Consider the following 20021-nt stretch of genomic DNA (forward strand, 5'->3'; position numbering starts at 1 on the left):
TGCTTTAATAGTAAAAAGGTATGTTTGTGTGTGTATGCCAACAGCCATATGACCACTGAAATAACAGTATGGTGTACTGATAATCAGTGAATCTTATTCTGAGTAACCATGTTTGGTATTGCTGTAAGATGCACTTATATTTGATTATTTTGTTACCCTTATTACATGCTATTAATTGGTGGATATTATTAACGTTGCAAAGGGAGTTATTCATGACTTGCCAAATTCCATTCCGGTGTAGACCTAACAGTAATGACTGGAATTATGATGCAGATTATGGAAACCTCCAAGGATTCCATGCCTCTGTTTTTTTTGGTATTAGCAAGTTACAGAACATTTCCATGATTCCTTTTAATATAATAATATAGCACAGGTGTAGATGTAAAGGCTTGTATGACTGACATGTCCAAAACAAAGGTTCTAGCCCTTAAACATTTTTCAGATATATTTTAGACATGGCTCTATTGTGTACTAAAAGCTGTGGAATCTTTCAGTAAATGCAATTCCTTCCTTTAAATTTAACGATTCTTACACGTGTTGTGATATTTGAAGATTTGAGTACAAGGTTTCTTCACCTTTCAAATGCATCACTTCTGTGACAATAGTTTTGCAGTGCCAATGACCAGATAATTGCTTATATTATTGTACATGTGTCTAATAATATTAAATGTATATGCATATTTTGGACCCTTGTCTTTGATTTTATTAATAATGAACAGGTTGTTTATTCTCTTCCGAATAAAAGAGAGAATATTGGTAATCAATGAGATGTAAAATTGATGAATGTCTTTCCTTAGATTAATAGGAGAGAAAGTTGCAGGTTTTTTTAACTAAAACAACACTTTTGAATCAGTTAAAATGGATACTATACTGAGAAAAATTAGAAAATCATGGGATTCAACTTGCCGTAGAGTTATCAAAAACAGAGTTAATCCTTTTCTTCCTTTTTTTTTCCTTGAGTGATTGATAGTTGTCCATGGAAAATCCATAACTTCCAACTGAAGGCCACCACTAAAGACATTTAGTAGGATTCATCACTTAAAATATCTAAAAATATGATTCAGACAGATCCACAGCTTAAGATGTTTAAGATGTAGCATCTTAAATTATTTTGAAAACAGAGTATTAAATATAAAATTTAGCAAAACAATATTTTTATGAAACATTTTGTTACCTATGTGAAATAATTCTTTAGCTCTCTATTCTTTGTATGCTTAATAATAGTGTATTGATGATTTAGGGTTTTCATGCAGTTTCATATGTTTTAATTAATATTGTTGATGAAAGTTTATTGCAGAAACAAGAATAGTGAATATGATGTTGAATCCTTGTTTTTACTACTGCTAACTGAGTCTTACTTTTGTTAAGAAATTAAAACACTGAAACTCATTAGTGGAGTCTGCATTTGACAGGCTGCCTAAAAACAGTTTATTTTTGCTATCTCTGGGTTTTAATTAAGATGTGTTCAATTATAGTCTCCTCACACACACACACTCCCCCCTGCTTGCTGTGTCACAGATGGGCGATCAGGGTGCTTTCAGATGGTCCAGCCCATGACTTTGACCTTCTGCACAGTCCAGTGTTCCCTGGGGAACTGTTCAGCTCATGAGGTCTGATTTCACACTTCCAGGATGCCTCAGCTCTCTTAACAATGACAGGGAGACAAAGCCCTTTAGAACATGCCGCACAGGGACTTGTTTAAATTGGAAACTAGAGAGGAGTCAAGGAACGAGGTTATGGACTACAGAATAGTGCTTTTAATAAAGAGCTCACAGCTCTGGTTCAGCTCAAAGAGGGTTACTTCTGTACAATTAATTGAGCCATTTATCTAAACCATCTTAGGTGTCTGATTTCTCACAGAAAGATGCAGATGAGATATGCACAGAATGAATTTTAACACTGATTGCTTTGGGGTTTTAGCTTGCATTAAACCATGTATTTGTTTTTCCCCCATGGTCTTAATTGTATATGATTTTGAAAAAATTTAAATTGTTATTGATGTTAGAGAAAAAGAAATACAGCTTGAAAGATATATCCATTCTGAATGCTAACAAATTTCCAGAAAACAGTGTTCTCTTACTAATGTTTAGCAATCATACTTTTATTCATCATACTATACTTCTGAATTTTGCAGCTGCATAATCTCAGGCAATCTCCATCCCCACCCCAACTTCAGTTAATAAGTAGCATCATGTTCTGGCTGAATCAGAGGAGTAGAAGGTTTCAGATTTCATTTTATTCACTGAAGGTAAAAAGGTAAAAAGCTTGTAGGCAGGTTGTCAGTAAAGTGAGTAAGTCAGCTGATGGCCTCAAAGAAATTCAGACAGTTGCATGTAAAATGCACATATTACTGCAACAAAATTCAAAGCCTTTATTTGAATCCAGTGCAGGTCTGATTATTTGTGTAATCCTGCTATTTGGAATTTGGAGTGAAGGTATTTAAAAATAGATTAAGTCATAACTGAATAATTGATTTCAGCTGCCTCTTCTGTCATGTTGTTAAGAGAGACCTAGTCTTAGTCTTCTTCTAGATTATTCTGAATCTTCGCTAGGCTAACATAATAGTAAATTCTTTGTTTGAAACCTGGCCACACACCCATCTTAGAAAGATCTTTGGGGTATTCTGTATGGATACAGTTGTCCACTTTTAACAACAGATTCTGTACTCTTGAGATCGCCCATCCTGTGCTGGATCAGTCCAGAAGCAGTCCATTTCATCGTGTTCCTGGTTCCAGAGCATGATTTGGACAAATCAAACTGTACTGCAGGGAAATTATTTCTTATCAGTTTTTAAAAAGCCTTTTCCCTTTAAGGATATATTTCTTTTTTCGGAACTCGGTTGCTGTGATGCTACCAGTCCTCCTCCCTTTATTTTCTTCAACCCCTACCTCCAGGAGTTTTCAGTGCAGGTCCAGATAAACACTCTGTGTACCCTTAGACCAAGACTGTATGCGTGCTTCATCTCAACACCATGCAAGCCCTATTGCTACAGTCCTCTAGAGAATGAGAATATTATGGTCATACGCATTGGGCGTGAGTGAGGAATGATATATTCACCTTCCCCCATCTTCTACTGGCAAATTGCTGTGAGTCTGTTGCATTACAATATACAAAATAAATACACCCCCTTGTCTGTATCTCCAAGGCTTTATTGCCGTTTTTTGGGTCTGGGAAGATTCTTCAGAGGTTTGTCATGTCTGCTTGGTTTTGTCAGCTCTGGAACTTATCACCTGCATTTTTAGGCCACTTCTGCAGCATTCCCAAACTCCCAATAATCTTTTGGATTCACAGTTTGAATGAGAACTGCCTGACATCTCCTCACTCTCTCTGCCATCCAGTCAATGCCCAAAAGGTCACCATCTATCCAATATTAATATAATAAGATGTTGTGATTGATAGATTGGCCTTAAGGATCACTTTGGAGTGATTGATGGGACCGATTTTTCTTTATTACAAATTACTTCTATAGATGTTTTTAGGTATATTCTTAGTTTTATGTACTGTAAATCTCCTAGAGTCATATGAATAAGCAGCATACAGATGTGTACAAAGAAATAAACGTTGCTAATTTGGGATCTGAGAGAATTTTGTAATGCAGTTCTTTACTCAAAAATCGGCATAACACATGTATAACTGAGATGATTGAATGCAAACATGCATTTTTAGGAAAGGTATATGATTATGAGTCTGCATATATTTTTATTACAATGCAGATTGGAAACTGGATGGAATTATGAGCACATGCAAAACTTGACTGATTTACTCATCTCTTCTGATGACATCCAATTCTACCTCTCTGCTTCAGAACAGCTTACAGGGGGTATTCTCTTGTGGACCTTTTTTTTTTCTTTTGAAGCTCAACATGTTCAAAACCAACCGCTCTTTTCTTCAAAGGCTTTTTCTCTTGTGCTCTTTCCATCTGCTTTGTATAACAAGTGCAGAGCTTTCTTCTTTGCTTTTTATATTCAATCTGTAAATATCCTTTACTTCTTCCGTTTTAATATTGAAAAAATGAACCTTTTTATCCAGGTAAAAGTTCACTCATGTCCTGATAATCTCACAGCCATCTCTTCTCTTGTCTTCTATTGCTTAACCTTGGTCATTATATTCACTTTATCCCTATCCACAACTAGCCTGGGGGCAGTGGGGCGTGGGAGAAATCATCTCTTTTATTGCTCTGGCAATGTAAACTCATTAAATTCCAATATTATCCAGTAACATGAGATGTTTGTTTTTACCATCAAAGTTCTTAAGAGCATTATCCCCTTATCTCTTTGCTTTAGTATTATGATAGTTCCTGATTTTGATCTATTCCCCTTAAATATCAAGTGCTTCTTCAGTATTTTTTTCTGCCCATTGTATAGATTCTGCAACATGTTGTATATGGTGTTTCCTCATATTTAACATGAGACTTTTGGAAACATTTGATTGATATCAGGGACCAAATCTTACGATTGTATTAAAATAGTGCATTTCCAACTGCTTTGCTTATTTAGTATTTCTGGGCTCAATTCAAAATTCTACTGTTTATACAATTTTTCATGGTTTGAAACTGCTCTGTCAGAAGCATTGCCTGTTTCCACATATGGCTCTCTACATAGTATCTTCATCTGAATGTATTTCACAGATGATTCTTAAATGTAGAGGTAGGTCACTATTTTTCACTAGTGAAAAGAAAATTCTCTAGAAGGATGAAAGGGCAGGATGCATTCTGGGGAATGTTTAGGTGGATTAACTTAATTAGTTTTTCCACTTTAAAATAAGCTTCCTTGATTTTTTGCAGCTCTGCTCAACCACCTACATTGATGCCACATAATTTGCATGTATATACAGTGCTTCTTGCAGTTCTGCAGCAGTTCCATTTGGTCATTGCCTTGTTATGTTAACTCCTTTAGATACCTGGGCAGTACTTTCACTTCTTACTCTTAGCCTTGAGAGGAGGAGGGAAAGAGGAAAAAATATTTCTTTCCTGAGCCTCTTAAAAAGGTAGCAGCGTGGTCAAGCTTCTCCACGTAGTTAGTCATGGTCCGTCCTTTCCAGTGCAGTTCCAGTCCTTTGATCAGCCAGTCTGATCAGACTCAGATCAAACTTCCCAATTCTGCTTGCTCCTTCTGTGTCCTCAGTCATGCATTCCTTCTTCTTCCAGGGATCATCTCTTCAACTGTGTTGCCTGCTTTCCTCCAGTGGTTTCTGTCATCCTGCTCCTTGATACAATGCAGCAACTCCAGTCCACACTAAAGCACAACCCAAACCAAAGAACCTCCTTTGCCTCACAGATCTGCCACTTATAACTCTTGCACTAAAAAGCAGATGTGCTTATTCTTACAGTTCTGATTTGCCATCAAGTCAGTGTCAACTCTTAGCAACCACATAGATAGATTTTCTCGAGGATGTGCTCCCTCACAGTATCTTAATTAATCCAAGAACCTAGTCATCTCCACTTTTCTTGCATTTGACAAACAGACATAACTGTAATCCTGAAACGACTACAACCCCATCTCAATTGTGGCAGTTCACCCTGCAACAAGCTTGGCATATGGAGAGGTGGGGAAAAGAGATTGCTGGAAAATTAGGAGGTGGGATGGTTCACTGTCCTTATAGAGTAGAAGCAAGAAAGAAATGAACCAACCTTCCCTGCCTGCGCCATAAGACCACTCTGGATTTTCTTGCTGAAATCTGGAACAACCAAAATCTTCTGGGTTTTGGTTCTGCTCAGCCAGAGCCCACCCAGAATAGTTCAGTAGAAATTCCAAGTCACAATGTGTTTGTTTTGGGCTCACACCAAAGACGTTTTCCATTTCATGACATCCTAGTTTAGAATGCTAGCCAGGTGTATATAACTGAAATGCTGATTCTTTTGTTGTTTAGATATCTGGCCACTTCTGCTGTCTCCCATCTGTCAAAATGTAGATAATAAGCCTTTTTGTACCATGTAAAAGCATTTGTGAACATTGATGGAGCAATATAAATAATAAAGCAGCTAATTTAAAATTGAATAGTAGCTTATGTAAGCAGATTCTGAGAACTGCAGTAGAGGAAACCGTAAAGAAATTCTGGTAATATCATTTTTATATAACTGCTTAGATACAGAGATAGAGATATATAGATGGAGGCAGGGGTTGTGTTTTATTTATTTATTTGCATAATTTATATCCCACCTGATTCTACAAATTATGTTCCTCAACTCATGAAACACTCTGGTCTTCTTAGGGAGTTTTCATTGGAAAGGGGTGAATTGATTATAGCTGATTTTTCCCCTCCTCCTGCAGCTTTAGGCTCCCCACTCCCACCCCCAAGAAATGTTGAAATAACATGGAAGGTAGCAGAGACCTGGAAAGGGGGATTTTACCCAGATCTCTTTTTTATTCTCTAAAACAGCCTTTCTCAACCTTTTGACCCTGGAGGAACCCTTGAAATATTTTTCAGGCCTTGGGGAACCACTGCACATTCAGGCTCCAATATAGGCCAGAAGTTACAAAATTACTATATTCGTTTCATGTGTAGGCCTGTATATACGCATTCACTAAAAACAAAGAATGAAACTTACCTCTTTAATGTGAAGTTGCCCGAATATGAAATAATTTTTTAAATAAATTGTGATCTCCCAGGGAACCCCTAGTGACTTCTCACGGAACCCTGGCCTAAAGCCTCTGGTGGTGTAGGCAGCATTCCATGAGCAGAGGGACACAACAGAGACCTAATAAGATGAAATACTGTTTTGCCTCTATAATTTAAGGCAACCTCAGGAAGACAAAAAATATTCAGTAAAAACAATGTTTATTTGCTATTGTTTGGACACACAAAGCAGGAAAACTACAGACACAACTGCCAGAAAACCATTCATAAAAACCTGTACAAAATAAATATATTTTCAAAACCTGTTCAAATATAGGAAGAGAAGGGGTTTGGCTCAGATCCCTATTAAAGGAATATGAACAGTTGGCCAGATTCTACCATTTGCACAGCATGTTTAATCAAATACGGAGTAGGGAGTATGTTGTTTGAAACTATAGCCTAATAAAATAAGCTGTAAAACTAACTGTGGTTTATTTTGGGCTAACCTAATTCCACTCAATTAACCATGTTGTGTGGACAGGTTTGTTGGAATTATTAACCTCCCTCTTTCTGCTTCCAAAACAGAGATGAGGTGCTGAAATGATTCTCACAAAAATGGCTAGGAAAATGGGTATTCTTTGTGTTGTATTTATGCCTTTTTCTTACTGAGAGATCTGTTGTGTATCCCTGAATTATACTGTAGTAGTAGTAATCTTTGGAAGGAGAACTCATTTGCTTATATTTTGGGGTTTGTAGGTTGCTAGCGTAAGCCCTGACAAGGAGGCTGGTGTTTTCCCTTACAGCACACCTACAGACAAGTGATTTCTTTCAACCCTTCTTACTGAATGTACACTATTCATATCTTTAAATTATATATATTTGCTTGTTGTCTTATGGTCTGATCATATAGTACTAGTTGTCAAAAGTTGCTTATGCAGAAGAACAGTTGTTTAGATTAAGGAATCAAAAGTTTGGATATCAGACTAAGGAATATCCAGTAGAAAATTAGTGCAATATCCAGATGGTTGTTCTGTGAAAGATATGGAAAATGATGATAGCTGACTGTTACCTCTGGAAATAACAGCACTTGCAGTAATTCTAGTGGATGTTATCTGGTGTGCGGACCTCGAAAAAGGAACAAATTGGCTGAATTGCATCTTGTTGCTTAAAAAGAATTCAAGGCTCTGGAAATTTAATAAGCAATCTGGCAATAGGATGACAGAAAAAGGAACTGTGTGATGTATCCATATGGGAATACCTTATGAAACAGAAACTTTAGATAGTTCAGTGGCAGAATGTGGCCTTTGCATTTATTTAAGAAGTTTATACCTTGCTTTTCTATTCATAGATAGTCCAAGTAGTTTTCAGTTCAAATTAAAAGTATCATTAAACATTCAAAACCAGTGCTACCTTAAAGCAGGGTTAATGTTGCTTTCTTTTAAAAATGAAGTTATGAAGTGAGTTGTATGGATTTGTGCTTTGTAAGGATATTAATAATTGTTTGGAAATAAATATATATTTGTAATGTGTTCAACATTTGTTCAAAACATTCTTGCTTTAAAAAAAAAGAGTACTTTTAATCCAAAAGTATCAGTAGTAGAGGTGAATTCTTAATATAGGTCAAGACCCAGTGTGTTTTGTAAGCTCAGGAAAGATAAATCCTGGACAACAGCAGCATGTACAATTTAAAATAATAATAATTATAGCCAAAAAAAGTGAATATTGAGTAATTGTCACAAGCAAGAAAAAAATTATGCCTTGTATGTTTAAACTGACACACAGATTTGTCTCACAAGTGTGAATGGGGAAAGATTATTGATTTATGCTTAACACAAAATTATATAGAAGTAATTATGCTTTGAGAGCCAGTTTGGTGTAGTGGTTAAGGCACCAGACTAGACACCAGGAGACTGTGAGTTCTAAAACTGCCTTAAGCACAAAGCCAGCTGTGTGACCTTGGGCCAGTCACTGTCTCTCAGCCCTAGGAAGCAGGCAATGGCAAACCACTTCTGAAATCTTGCCAAGAAAACTGCAGGGACTTGTCTAAAAGGCACCCCCCCAAAAAAGGTATGCTTTATGAAATTCAATATAAAAACAATTTATGCCATTAAAGTTAATATTATGTACATTACCTGTGGTGGTATCTAAATCAGTACTGCAGCTTGGAATATGTGACTTACTAATAGTTTTATCTAAATTTTGATTTATGATGTCCATGGTGCTCTCTGAGCTTGGTTGTTTAATTGCAGATGTTTCATTGCCCGACTAGGTAGCATCATCAGTGCAAGTGAGTGTGGGGTTTGCTCCCTGTGTATATACAGTAGCTTGCCCTGCCAGTGTTGGTGGGGGTGTGGTTTTCTTGGTAGTTCCTTGATTAGGGTATTGTTTTCTGATTGATTTATTGATATTTTTTAAAATATTTAATTAAATATTTTTATATTTTTATAAATTATAAAAATATATTTTAAAAATACATTTTTATAATTTATATAAAATTTATATACATATATACATATAATGTTTTTATAAATCATAATATTTTAATATTTAATTTATTGATAACTTTTAAAATATTGATTTAGTTGTCTAAGATATGAAACAAATTACAAATTATCATTTAATGTGGGCTCTTTGAGGTACTGAATTTGTGACATTTCATTACAAAATATTTTTATGAAAGAGCTGCCTAGTGTGCTATGCTTGTTGGATTTCAGTAGGATCTATCTTGGACCATTTCACTACAGTAATAGAGTTTACTGGGAAACATTTGCTACTCCATCTCTTTTCTGCTTTTTTTGTTTCAGTTAATTTTCATTTAATAAAATTGTCTTGACTTATCTGGATATAGCTTATTTGGAAGGGTATATTAATTATTGTGAGTATTCTTGAAACAAATCTGTTTTCTTATCATACAAATGTAATGTATGAAAGCGGTACAACTTTGCCATCACAGGCTTACTTGCAATATATCCTGAAAAGTTCAGTAAGATTCTCTCTGCAAATATTAAATTCTGCAATATATTTTAATCTGAATAGTGCTAGGACTGTAGCCAAATTTTAGATGAAGGTTGTGATATATGGTAACCTTCAAGAAATTTTAAAAATTAAATGGTAGATAGACTGTTACCTATTTTTCCTAGTATATCATCCTTAAATTAAAATTAAATCTGAGTGTTACTATCTGGACAATGTAATATGTGGAATTTCAATTATGTCAAATCTTGCTTGTAAATGCATTAATTTACAGCCTTCTAAGTTTTAGCCATCAGAATATTAATATGAACAGCATTTTAGACAATAAAAATAAGCTACGTGGTAGGCCTGTGCAGTCTTTAAGATTGGAAGGCACAATAGTGTTTTTGAGCATGCTAAGGCATGAAAATTGCTGTCTGCAACACTTGTTGGCAGCATCGTGTAAGTGCCTCTCATGAAATTTTGTGAAAAGGTATGTTTAGTTGCAGACAGATACTGTGTTCATACCCCACCATTTTTGCCTTTAAATCCAGAGTGTTGCATAGCAATACTTGTATGGCTTATCACATTGCAACATTACTGAAAAACCTATTTAAGATTATTTATTTATTTATCAAATTTCTCTGCCGCCCATCTTGTATACAATGACTCTGGGTGGCTTACAGATAATAAACAATTATTTTGTTTTTATAGTATGAATTCTTAATTATGTAGAATGCAGAGATATTTTAACTTGCTAAATTCATGAATGTTTCTAAAATGATCTTTTTGCAGGTAAAAGTGATCCATTTTGTGTAATAGAGTTGAACAACGATAGATTGTTGACCCACACAATATATAAGAACCTTAATCCTGAGTGGAACAAAATCTTCACTTTGTAAGTCTTAACATATATTTTTTTAATTTAACTTGCAAGTCTGATTGTGGCTTTCAGAATTATCAGCATAGAACTAAATTGCTCTAATTTCTCAAGCACATCAAATAAATGTCCTTGGAATAAACAGTACCTAAGATAGTAAAGTACCTATAAATAAATATTTTTGTCTTTTGGTATTCTATTTTCATTGGTGATCTTCAGTATGGCTGTGGACTTCCTATGGTAGATTCCAAAACATTTTAAAAATTAATCTGGCAAACATAACCAAATTTATTGCTGCTGAGATGCTAGAAGAAAGATGTCATGCATAGGAGACTTTTAAAAATTGCCTTACATCATATAGGTTGTTTGAACTATTTAGCTTAGGAGTAATTAGATCAGCCTTCATAAACTTTGGTATAGTTGAAGAAGGTGGGAAATGGAGTCCATGTAAAGTGCAACAGGTCAGAAAAATGTTGGCCCAAAGTAACTGACAAAAGGCCTGAAGGATTTCAGATGTGTCTTTCCCGTACTTCTTGGTGATACCAAGGACTGAACCTGGGAGCTGATAGAGGCACTCATTATGTCCTGATATACTTATTTCTGCTTGCTTATTTAGGACTTTAAAATCTAGAATCTAAGAATGGTAGGAGCTTGCCTCTGGATATCCAGACCACCATATCTTTTGGGGGCTTCCAAAGAGCTTCACAGGCATAGCTGTTCCGGAAAGCATTTGGGGGCAGTAAGGATTGACCTATACCCATTGGGTAGTACTGTTGGGGGATATTATTGCTTATGGTGATTTTGTTTTAATGTTTTTTGTTACTTGATATAAGCAGCTCACAGCCATTTGGAACTGAGCAGCAAACAAGCCAATAAACAAACAAACAAACAAACAAAAGAGGCACTATATTTCTTTATATTGTCTTTTTGTTAGGAATGGACTTGGGATTATTACAGTGCATGGATGGGCCATGTCCAGTCATCTAGAATACAATTTGTGCACCCCCAACATCCCAGATCTTGCTTCTGAAATTCCGTGGTGTGACTTGGGGCAGTTTATCAGGGGTTACATGGTTAAGGGTGGGAATCAGAAGCTTTTCCTAATCCCACTCTAAACCATCTCCCCCAAAGATGTCTTTCAAGTGATATCACCAAACACTCTCTTGCAGTCCCTTGAAAGGTCCTAAGACATGCCCATTCTTGTTATAGAGGACAGTCAAAGCTTAGTGATATATCTGAGATGACAAAGGACTAGGCTGAACAATCTGCTGATTTGGATATCAGTGGCACAGTACTTTCTAGGCAGCTATTGTAATTCATCATTTAATAAAGCAAGTTAGATACAGGAAGGAATGTAAAAAAGGCTTTGTAATATTTTAATATCAGAAATCTGATGTATTGGAGATGATTTGATAAATTAAAAGCTCTTCTGTGTTCAGCACTCTCTTTTTAGGATATAGAGAATTGGAGCAGTTCTTACAAGTTTACCAGTGGAAAATACATTTTGAAATACTTGATTTTTTTTTAAAGTTGAAGAATGAAAGATCACCTTGTTACTGTAAATTCTTCTAATTATATTGTTACAAGAAAAATAGATCTGTTTCACATTCTTTTCTACTTAATTACTCACTGAACATTTCTGGTTAGCAGTTTTAGAGTTTTTTGTTGTTCTTTTTGTTGAAACCAAAAATCCAAAAGGTTAGTATAAGAACATTATATGATCAGCTTTCTAGTCATAGAAGTCCAACTTTCATACTAAGATTTATTTGGGGAGTGGGGGCGGAGTGCTGGCAACTTCAGGATTTCAGGGCCTCTATGACAGTCATGGCTTTGTCTCAAACTGTCCATGGGCCCATGGATAGCATTGGTCATATCTTCATTTAGTTTTTGCTTCAGGTTGAGAGGAGATCTGGACATGGTGAGAAGTACTACAGTTAATATCTACTCATGGTCAGACACTGTGTCATGAGTACTGATGGCGAGCAGGAGAGGGCCTCGATCCAGGATGGAAAACGCATGCGTAGTACTGAGGAATTAAGCAGCCATTCAAAGAGACACAGATCAGACCCGCCTTAGCTTTTGGGGTTTATATGTCTGGGTTTTTCCCACACTTCTTCAGTTTGTTAGGATTCTGTTTAATATAGCAGTAATAAACACTAGAGACCTACTCCTCATCTCAGCGTGATTTCTGACTGTTAGGACATCCTGTCCTGATCGGGCTATGAGATGGCCAGGCAGGATTTAAAAGGAATTCTTTATTTACAATTAACTATTTACATCAGATAAAAGTCTATTAATTAGGCAATACAGTTCAATCAAGTCCACCCAGGCAGTGGAGGAGAACGAGGCAAGGCTGCAAGATCAGGAGTAGAGGAAGTTCGTGGCAACACAGCAAGGCAGAACTTGGCTAGTCCTCACAACGAAGCAGCAAGGCCGAGTGTAGCTAGAGTGTGTGGCAAGAATGAAGCATGAGGTTTGGTTGAAGGATGAGGCAAGGAGGCAAGGCAAGGCTTGGATCTGGAGGCAAGGCTGGACTCAGCTGGAGGAGAATGCAAAGGAGGTAATTCCACGATGGTGGAAGGAGCTGGAACTGGTTCTGTGTCAGCTATAGGCAAGGCTCCTGGTTCTGGCAAGGACTCTCTTGAAGAAACGGTTAGCTCAATTGATCGGTTGTCTCCAGCAATTTGCTCCTTGCACTGGTGTCTGATTCTTTCCACACCGTTTCTCCTCTGGAGCCAATCAGGCTGCCTTTTGCTTGGCTTGCTTCTCCTTTCACAAGCACTGATTGGAAGATTTGAACCTACCTCTGCCTAGTCAGCTGCTCAGGATTTTCCTGCTCTGCTGAGTCACTCCTGGTTTCGATTTCCCCAATTCTTTCCAGATAGGTTTTGTTTTCCCCTTCTGGCTCAGCATAAGTTTTGATTTTCCCTTGTTCTGAGTCAGTGTCAGACTCAACCCTTATAGACAACTTCTAACAAAGTTTGATCTTGCATGCAGAAACTTTTAAAAAATTGATGGATTCCTTACGGAGAATTTTCTTAAGCTAGAGCTGGTGATCCTGCTGCGGCCTTTGCTGACCTCTGGAATGCAAGTGAACATATTAAATGGGCCACTGACATGACAGAGAAACTTTAGAGCCTGCATTTCTCTGTATTTCTCTATAGAGTTCCAGGCCAGAAAATGGCTAAAGTGCAAGATTCACTATAGGATACCAGACACACAACAGTGCATTTCATTGTGCCTGTCGTATAGCAGTGAGGGCTGCAAAATACTCTTTCTTGATAATATCTTCAGATAGCTTGAGCTATTTCAAGTAATCAAGGTCTTATTGTCATCTGGTCCAGATAACCTAATGTTGGGGCTTTCTATGATAAATTTGCCAAAGTCTTTGAGGATTAAATAGGCTGTCTTCATGCTAGCTAGAATCTTGTTTTCAATGCAATATGTTCCTTTTTTTAAAATAAGAGTTTTATTAAGTTTGAAACAAAGATAAAAACTACAAAAAAGCAAAAAACTACAAAAAAAACAAAAAACAAACAAAAAAAACAAACTAAAAAAGTGTGAAACACAAGAAAAAGTACTTTCAAAGATTACATAAAGAGGTGACTTCTGACTTTCAACAACATGAATATAGAGCAATTTCCATAATCAGTCCCTTACTCTATATCACGCCAAGATCACATTATTTCTATAAATAATTCCATTAGCACATATATAAATCAGTAAATGCAATTGCTCCTTCCCCTTATATTAAAAAAAAGTATATAAATCTCTAAATCAACTTCCCTCCCCTTAAAAACATTTATTTAATTATTTCCTTCCTGCCACTATTCTATATATTTCTGTTCACTATAATAAAAATCAAATTATAAAAACATATAAATTGTCTACTTTTATAATTAATAATACTACAACAATCTTAACCGTATTAAACCTAAAAACCAAGCAATTATTATTATACCTTATAGATACCTTATAAATCTTAAAAATCAAACAAATCTTAAAAAGAATCCAGTAGGTCTTAATCCAAATCATTAAAGAGAAATGAAATCATAAAAGCCTCATTATCAATTCAATTAAACATTTTTAATTTTTATTCTACTTCAGAATATACTAAGACATTTATATATCTCCATATTATACATAAGGCATTTTTCATACAAAAATCAAACAGCCCAACTGCCCCCCTTTAAAAACTCAGACTTCTCAGCAAAGAACCTCCCACAGAACAGGGCTGCTTCTTTCTCATAACATTCCCTCAGAAAAACAACTCTATTTGTGATTGCAATTCAGGCTGTCCCTTTAACCCCTTCAGCACCAGAATGAACTCTTCACCTGGCATTTCTACAAAGACTTCAGTCTCATTGTCAGTAGAAACAACTCTTTGTTAAAATCTATAGCTTCTTCCATAATGTTCTCAGCCAGATGTGACATTTTAAAGCAGATATTTTCCACAATGTCCTGAATATCTTGCAAAATAGCTTGACAGGAATCTGACAAGATCTGCTTGAGCTCGCAACAGAACTTTGAGAAAATCTCCTTGAAATCCTCCATGTTTCAGGCAGTGATTGTGGTGCCCCATAGATACTTGGCTCACGCAGATAGGAGATAATGAGTTAGTGGAAAGTTTCCAAATGAAATTGAGATGAGAAAGTGTGCTAACAAACAGCTCTCAGGGAAAGTGAACAGAAGGCTGGAGATTCAAAACAGCAAATTCAACATGTAGGAAAATATTAAATCCTTCAAATTCAGTACAGAAATAGTAACAGGGAAGCAAGTATTTATTCTCAATCCTCCTTAATCTTTAAATGGGAAAACAAGCCAAAACTTTAAAAGATTTTAAAAATTTAATCCAGAAATAACGATAAACACCAAGAGAGTCCTCTTTTTCTTGCTGTAGAAAGCCTCTCTTGGGGTACATAAAGTTAAAAAATACATAAATCGAGTCATTTAGAAACAGGGTGGCTCAACCTAATGTCCCTTTAAGACTACAGCACGGCGTGGAAATGGTGATGTCCCCACCTCCCATCGTCTCTTACCAGATCATCACAAATGCTGTTTGTGATTCTCTGGCTGCAAGATGGAGTTTTGGAGAGCAGATGGGATGATTCCGGGCATTTTCTTTGTCATGAAAGCACTCTTGGGCTTCAGGAAAAAGCCTGCCCAAGCCCCAAAAAAGGCCTCCACTGTCAGTTCTGTCTGAGGAGCTTGCAGACACAGCTGTTCAGTTGGCCATATTCCCACCGTAAGTCCTTAATGCAATATATTCCAAGGTGTTTATGGTCTTTATGAGACTGCTTCTAATTTTAAAGCCTGAAGACATGTACAAGCTGTGTGGACTAGCACATATTATCTTGACACTTTCTTCTCAGGTTATCCATGGTAGCAAATGGGTGTTGAGGGGATACATCCAGGGTTTTTTGAATGCATGTTTGGTGCTGTTGGCTTTAAAGGAGACAGACTATCCACACATGAATTAACCTTTCCTGGATCCAGAGGTTCTTAACTACCATCCAGTGTCCATTTTTGGCACATTATGCTTGAGATGATGCTATCAGTGCAGTTGAAGACATTCTGTGAGGACACTGATTATTTCTGCCCTTTTAAGTCTAGGTTCAGCCCTGGTTTAGGGACAGAATAAGCCTCAGTAACATCACATGACAGAGAAATGGAAAGTGCAGCTCTGTTGATCCTGATTAATCTATCAACAGCTTTTGATACCTTTGACCATCCTTTTATCCTTTTAGACCACCTCTGTGATTTGAAAGTTGAAGCCATTATGTCCAATTCAAGGTGTTGGTCATCACCTTTAAAGCCCTACGTGGCATGGGACCAGGATATCTGAGGGGCTGTTTCATCCCTATTACATTGACCCACCCCATCCGGTCATGCAGGGAGGGCATGTTACGGGCCCCATCTATAAAAGAATTCCATCTAGTGGGGTCTCTGAAGCATGCCTTCTCTGCTGTAGCTCCCGCCCTTTGGAACATCCTTCCCCCAGAGGTGAGACAACCCCCTCGCTCCTGGACTTCCGCAAAAGATTAAAGACCTGGTTTTGTAGGCAGGCTTGGAACAGGAGGGCGAATGGGGATGGCTAGCGCCATGAAGTGATTCTGAGGGGCCTACTATACTCAAGGACTGATTAAGATCTTTTCACCATGTAGATTTTATTATATTTATATTTTTATTGTATTTTGTAATGTAATGGTTTTATATTTTAATCCTGTTTTATTGTAAGCTACCCAGAGTTTCCCCCCCCCCCCCCGTAGGGGAGAGATGGGAGATGAATAAATTTATAAAATAAATAAAATAAATAAGAGTCATTCTACTCTTTCTTGGAGGGATAGTCTCAGATATGCATTGAGTGACTATAATTTGGCATCCTGGCAGCTATGCTTTGGGGAGCCACAAGGGATTATCTTGTTTTATATATGCACATACACAGAGATACGTGTTTGTGCAAGAGGCTGCTGGAGTGATTATCAGAAGTTTGGGGGTAAGAATCATCAATATGCTGAAGATTTTCAGCTCTACTTCTCCATAACATTTGAATTCTGCGAGGTTGTGCATATGTGCATCAGCTGAGGCCAATAAACTGAAGCTGTATGGAATATTTATGGGAAGAAGGTGGTTGATATGCCAACTATTCCCTTTCCTAGTGTGATGGTATATGGGAATGACCTTGGGAGACAGGGGAAAAGCCACAACCAGGGAAACAGTTGGAAGAGGCAGCTTAGCCCACAGAAGTAATGTGGGTGTGGCAAACACCTCAGAAGGGACCCTCCCTAGTTTCTTGGGCTGTAAAGGTGATGGGGGAGAAATGCAGTTTCAGACTTGAAAGATTCTTTTCATGTAACTTTACAATAAAGTAGAATTAGTTCATCTGGCTGTGCTTCCTCTCTGGACTACCTTGCTAGGCTGACACCTATGCAGAAATAGCCTAGCTACAGTAGTTCACATAGTGGTAACTTTTTTTTTAAATCATATGGCATAGCAGTTCAGTGTTCATGCTGCTTTTTCTTGCTCAGAAATCCTTGTGAGGTCCAGCTGCCAGATGTGTAGACTATTTAGGTGTGACAAGTCACATTGCCTGGTGTGCACCATGAGGAGGCTAGTCTACATTGCACCAAGTTGGGCTGAGAGAAAGTGACTGGCCCAAGGTCACTAAGCCGGCTTTCATATTTAGATTGCATAATGTATTCAATGTAGGACTGCTCTTGCATTTGTTCCAAAAGTCTCATCTGGTGCAGAATGTTGGGACCAAATTGCTAAGCAAGGCACCTGGCCATGTTCATGTTACACCTTGTGGAAGCAACTGAATCAGCTGCCTATTAGCTAATAAACCAGGTTCAGGATTCTGCTTGTAATGTATAAGGCCCTGAAAGAATTTGGGACCAGTTCGAAGTTCAGATTACTAAGATTGTTAGGGGAGATCATCATGTGTGAAACAAAAGTGACATTTTACACAATTTCAGTGGTGTCCCTGCATGCTGAAATGTTCTACCTTAAAATTTGTGAAGTATCTGCCATTATATCTTTTACATCCCTTTTCGTGCAAGCTTTCACTGTATGACTAATTTCTGTTTTGTTTTCCTTTTTCCCACTTTTAGATTGAACATTACTTTAGTACTACTCTTACATACTTTATATTTTAATTATTCTATTATAAACCACTGAGATTTGTAATAAAGGAATTCATAGATATTTACTAAAATAATGTATAATGTGTATTATATAACATAGTTTATAATATCATACAATTATATATTATGTAACTATAGTAATATGTTAACATGATTATGTCCTTGATATATACAATTGTAGGGACGCGGTGGCACTGCGGGTTAAACCGCTGAGCTGTCGATCGGAAGGTCGACGGTTCGAAACCGCGCTGTGGGGTGAGCTCCCGTTGTTAATCCCAGCTCCTGCTCACCTAGCAGTTCGAAAACATGCAAATGTGAGTAGATCAATAGGTACCGCTTCGGCGGGAAGGTAACGGCGTTCCGAGTCGTCATGCTGGCCACATGACCCGGAAGTGTCTATGACAACGCCGGGTCCAAGGCTTAGAAACGGAGATGAGCACCGCCCCCTAGAGTCGGATTCGACTGGACTTTACGTCAAGGGAAACCTTTACCTTTTATATACAATTGTAAAAACAATTATTTTAAAAATTCGTGTCTATTTGGCTAGATGGAAAGAACAGGAGAAAAGACTGACAGTTGTACTCCTAATGTTGAATCCAGATATCTCATATGGAAAGAGATGGGTAGAAACTTTCTTCCCTCCCATTCCTCCCCATCCTCTAGACCTAAAATGACTAAAAATTATTCCCTGGCTCTTACGATCCTATTTAGGGTAGAGGGAACAAAAAGTTAATGGAAAATTGAAGCAATCTAAGAGTTGGATAAAAAGTAGGACAGGCAAATCCATCAACTTTGATTTCATTCAGTTTCCCAGTTGTGAATTGTCTCTGCTTTCCTTCACAGATTCTCATAAACATTTCTATAAATTTTACTTTTATTATTCCTAACATCTATTTTTGCAAGTGATTTCCCCTAATATGATTCGTTTTCTTCATATATGTTGTTTTGCATACTTTTTTTATTTTCAAGAGTCTCAAAATTCAGAAAAGACATGTTTCCAGTTTCCCTTCATATGACAAAAAGCTTTTTTCTCAATTCAAGAGGAAAGAAACAGAGACTGAGAAGGGACTACAGAGAACCAGGGATTTGCCCTGTATGTTGAGGCTATGCAGAATGGTCTTTTCCCAAAGCCCCAGCTTTGACATCCAATTAATTCTGGATGAGTGGTGGCTAATTTAAAACAGAAGCAAAAACTTAACTTCCAACAGCCATGAGACCATGATAATCTTGAAAGACAACCCAAAAGTGATTAAATAAATGAAACAAATACAGGGGAGAAAGAGAGCTACCTGACCCCTATGTTCAGCATAATGCCAAATGGTGATTTATCATTGCCTCTAAATGTAGTCATGCTGCAGTGAGTTCGAGTGCATCCTATTTAAGAAGTGGAGTCTGTGAGAAAATGCAGAAAAACTACAGTTTTGATCCCTACAATTTGTGATGTCAAGAGTCTGTCACATGTTTGCTAAGGCTCTTGTTATTTAAAATACAGTCAGTATATATGGCTTTATCAACATTTATTTTCTTACTCTGAAACATTCATTACGTGCAGCATAATTAGTTGGAATAAATGTTTATGAAAGGCTTTCTGATGTTGCTTGTGGAATGTTCATTTATGTATGTGTTTTTCTGCTATCTTAGTCCAAATAGACTAGGTGATGTGCAAGTGCTAATAGTAAACTAATATAAATAATGTAAATAATAGATAAATACATTAAAACTGATATAATCACTGATGACTCCATAGCCAATTCCCAAAGGCCTTCTAGATGAGCAAGTATTTACCTGCTTCTCAAAGGCCTGAGAATGGGGGCCATCCTCTCCTTGGACAGATTATTTCTTAAGTGGAGAGCTCTCACAAAGAACATTCACTACTGGATTCCCTCCTGTACAGTTTCTGGTAGGCAGGGATCCTTAGCATGCATTTTCTAGCCATCTAGATTGAGTGTATAGAACCTATCTAGGAAAGGTGGTCTTGTAAAGCATGAGCA

The 20021-nt window shown here is 37.1% G+C and overlaps 1 protein-coding gene across 1 annotated transcript in view; it reads left to right on the forward strand.

Annotated features, from left to right (window-relative positions):
- The window catches only part of MCTP1 (multiple C2 and transmembrane domain containing 1), a 194537-nt gene that overhangs the window by 84776 nt on the left and 89740 nt on the right, over window positions 1-20021 (forward strand). Inside the window, exon 13 of the mRNA XM_063295414.1 lies at window positions 10303-10405. Within this exon, the coding sequence (XP_063151484.1) occupies window positions 10303-10405 (103 nt within the window). The remainder of the gene's footprint in view (window positions 1-10302; window positions 10406-20021) is intronic.

This window comes from Candoia aspera, chromosome 2 (assembly GCF_035149785.1).
Source record: "Candoia aspera isolate rCanAsp1 chromosome 2, rCanAsp1.hap2, whole genome shotgun sequence".
Classification (NCBI taxonomy): Eukaryota; Metazoa; Chordata; class Lepidosauria; order Squamata; family Boidae; genus Candoia; species Candoia aspera.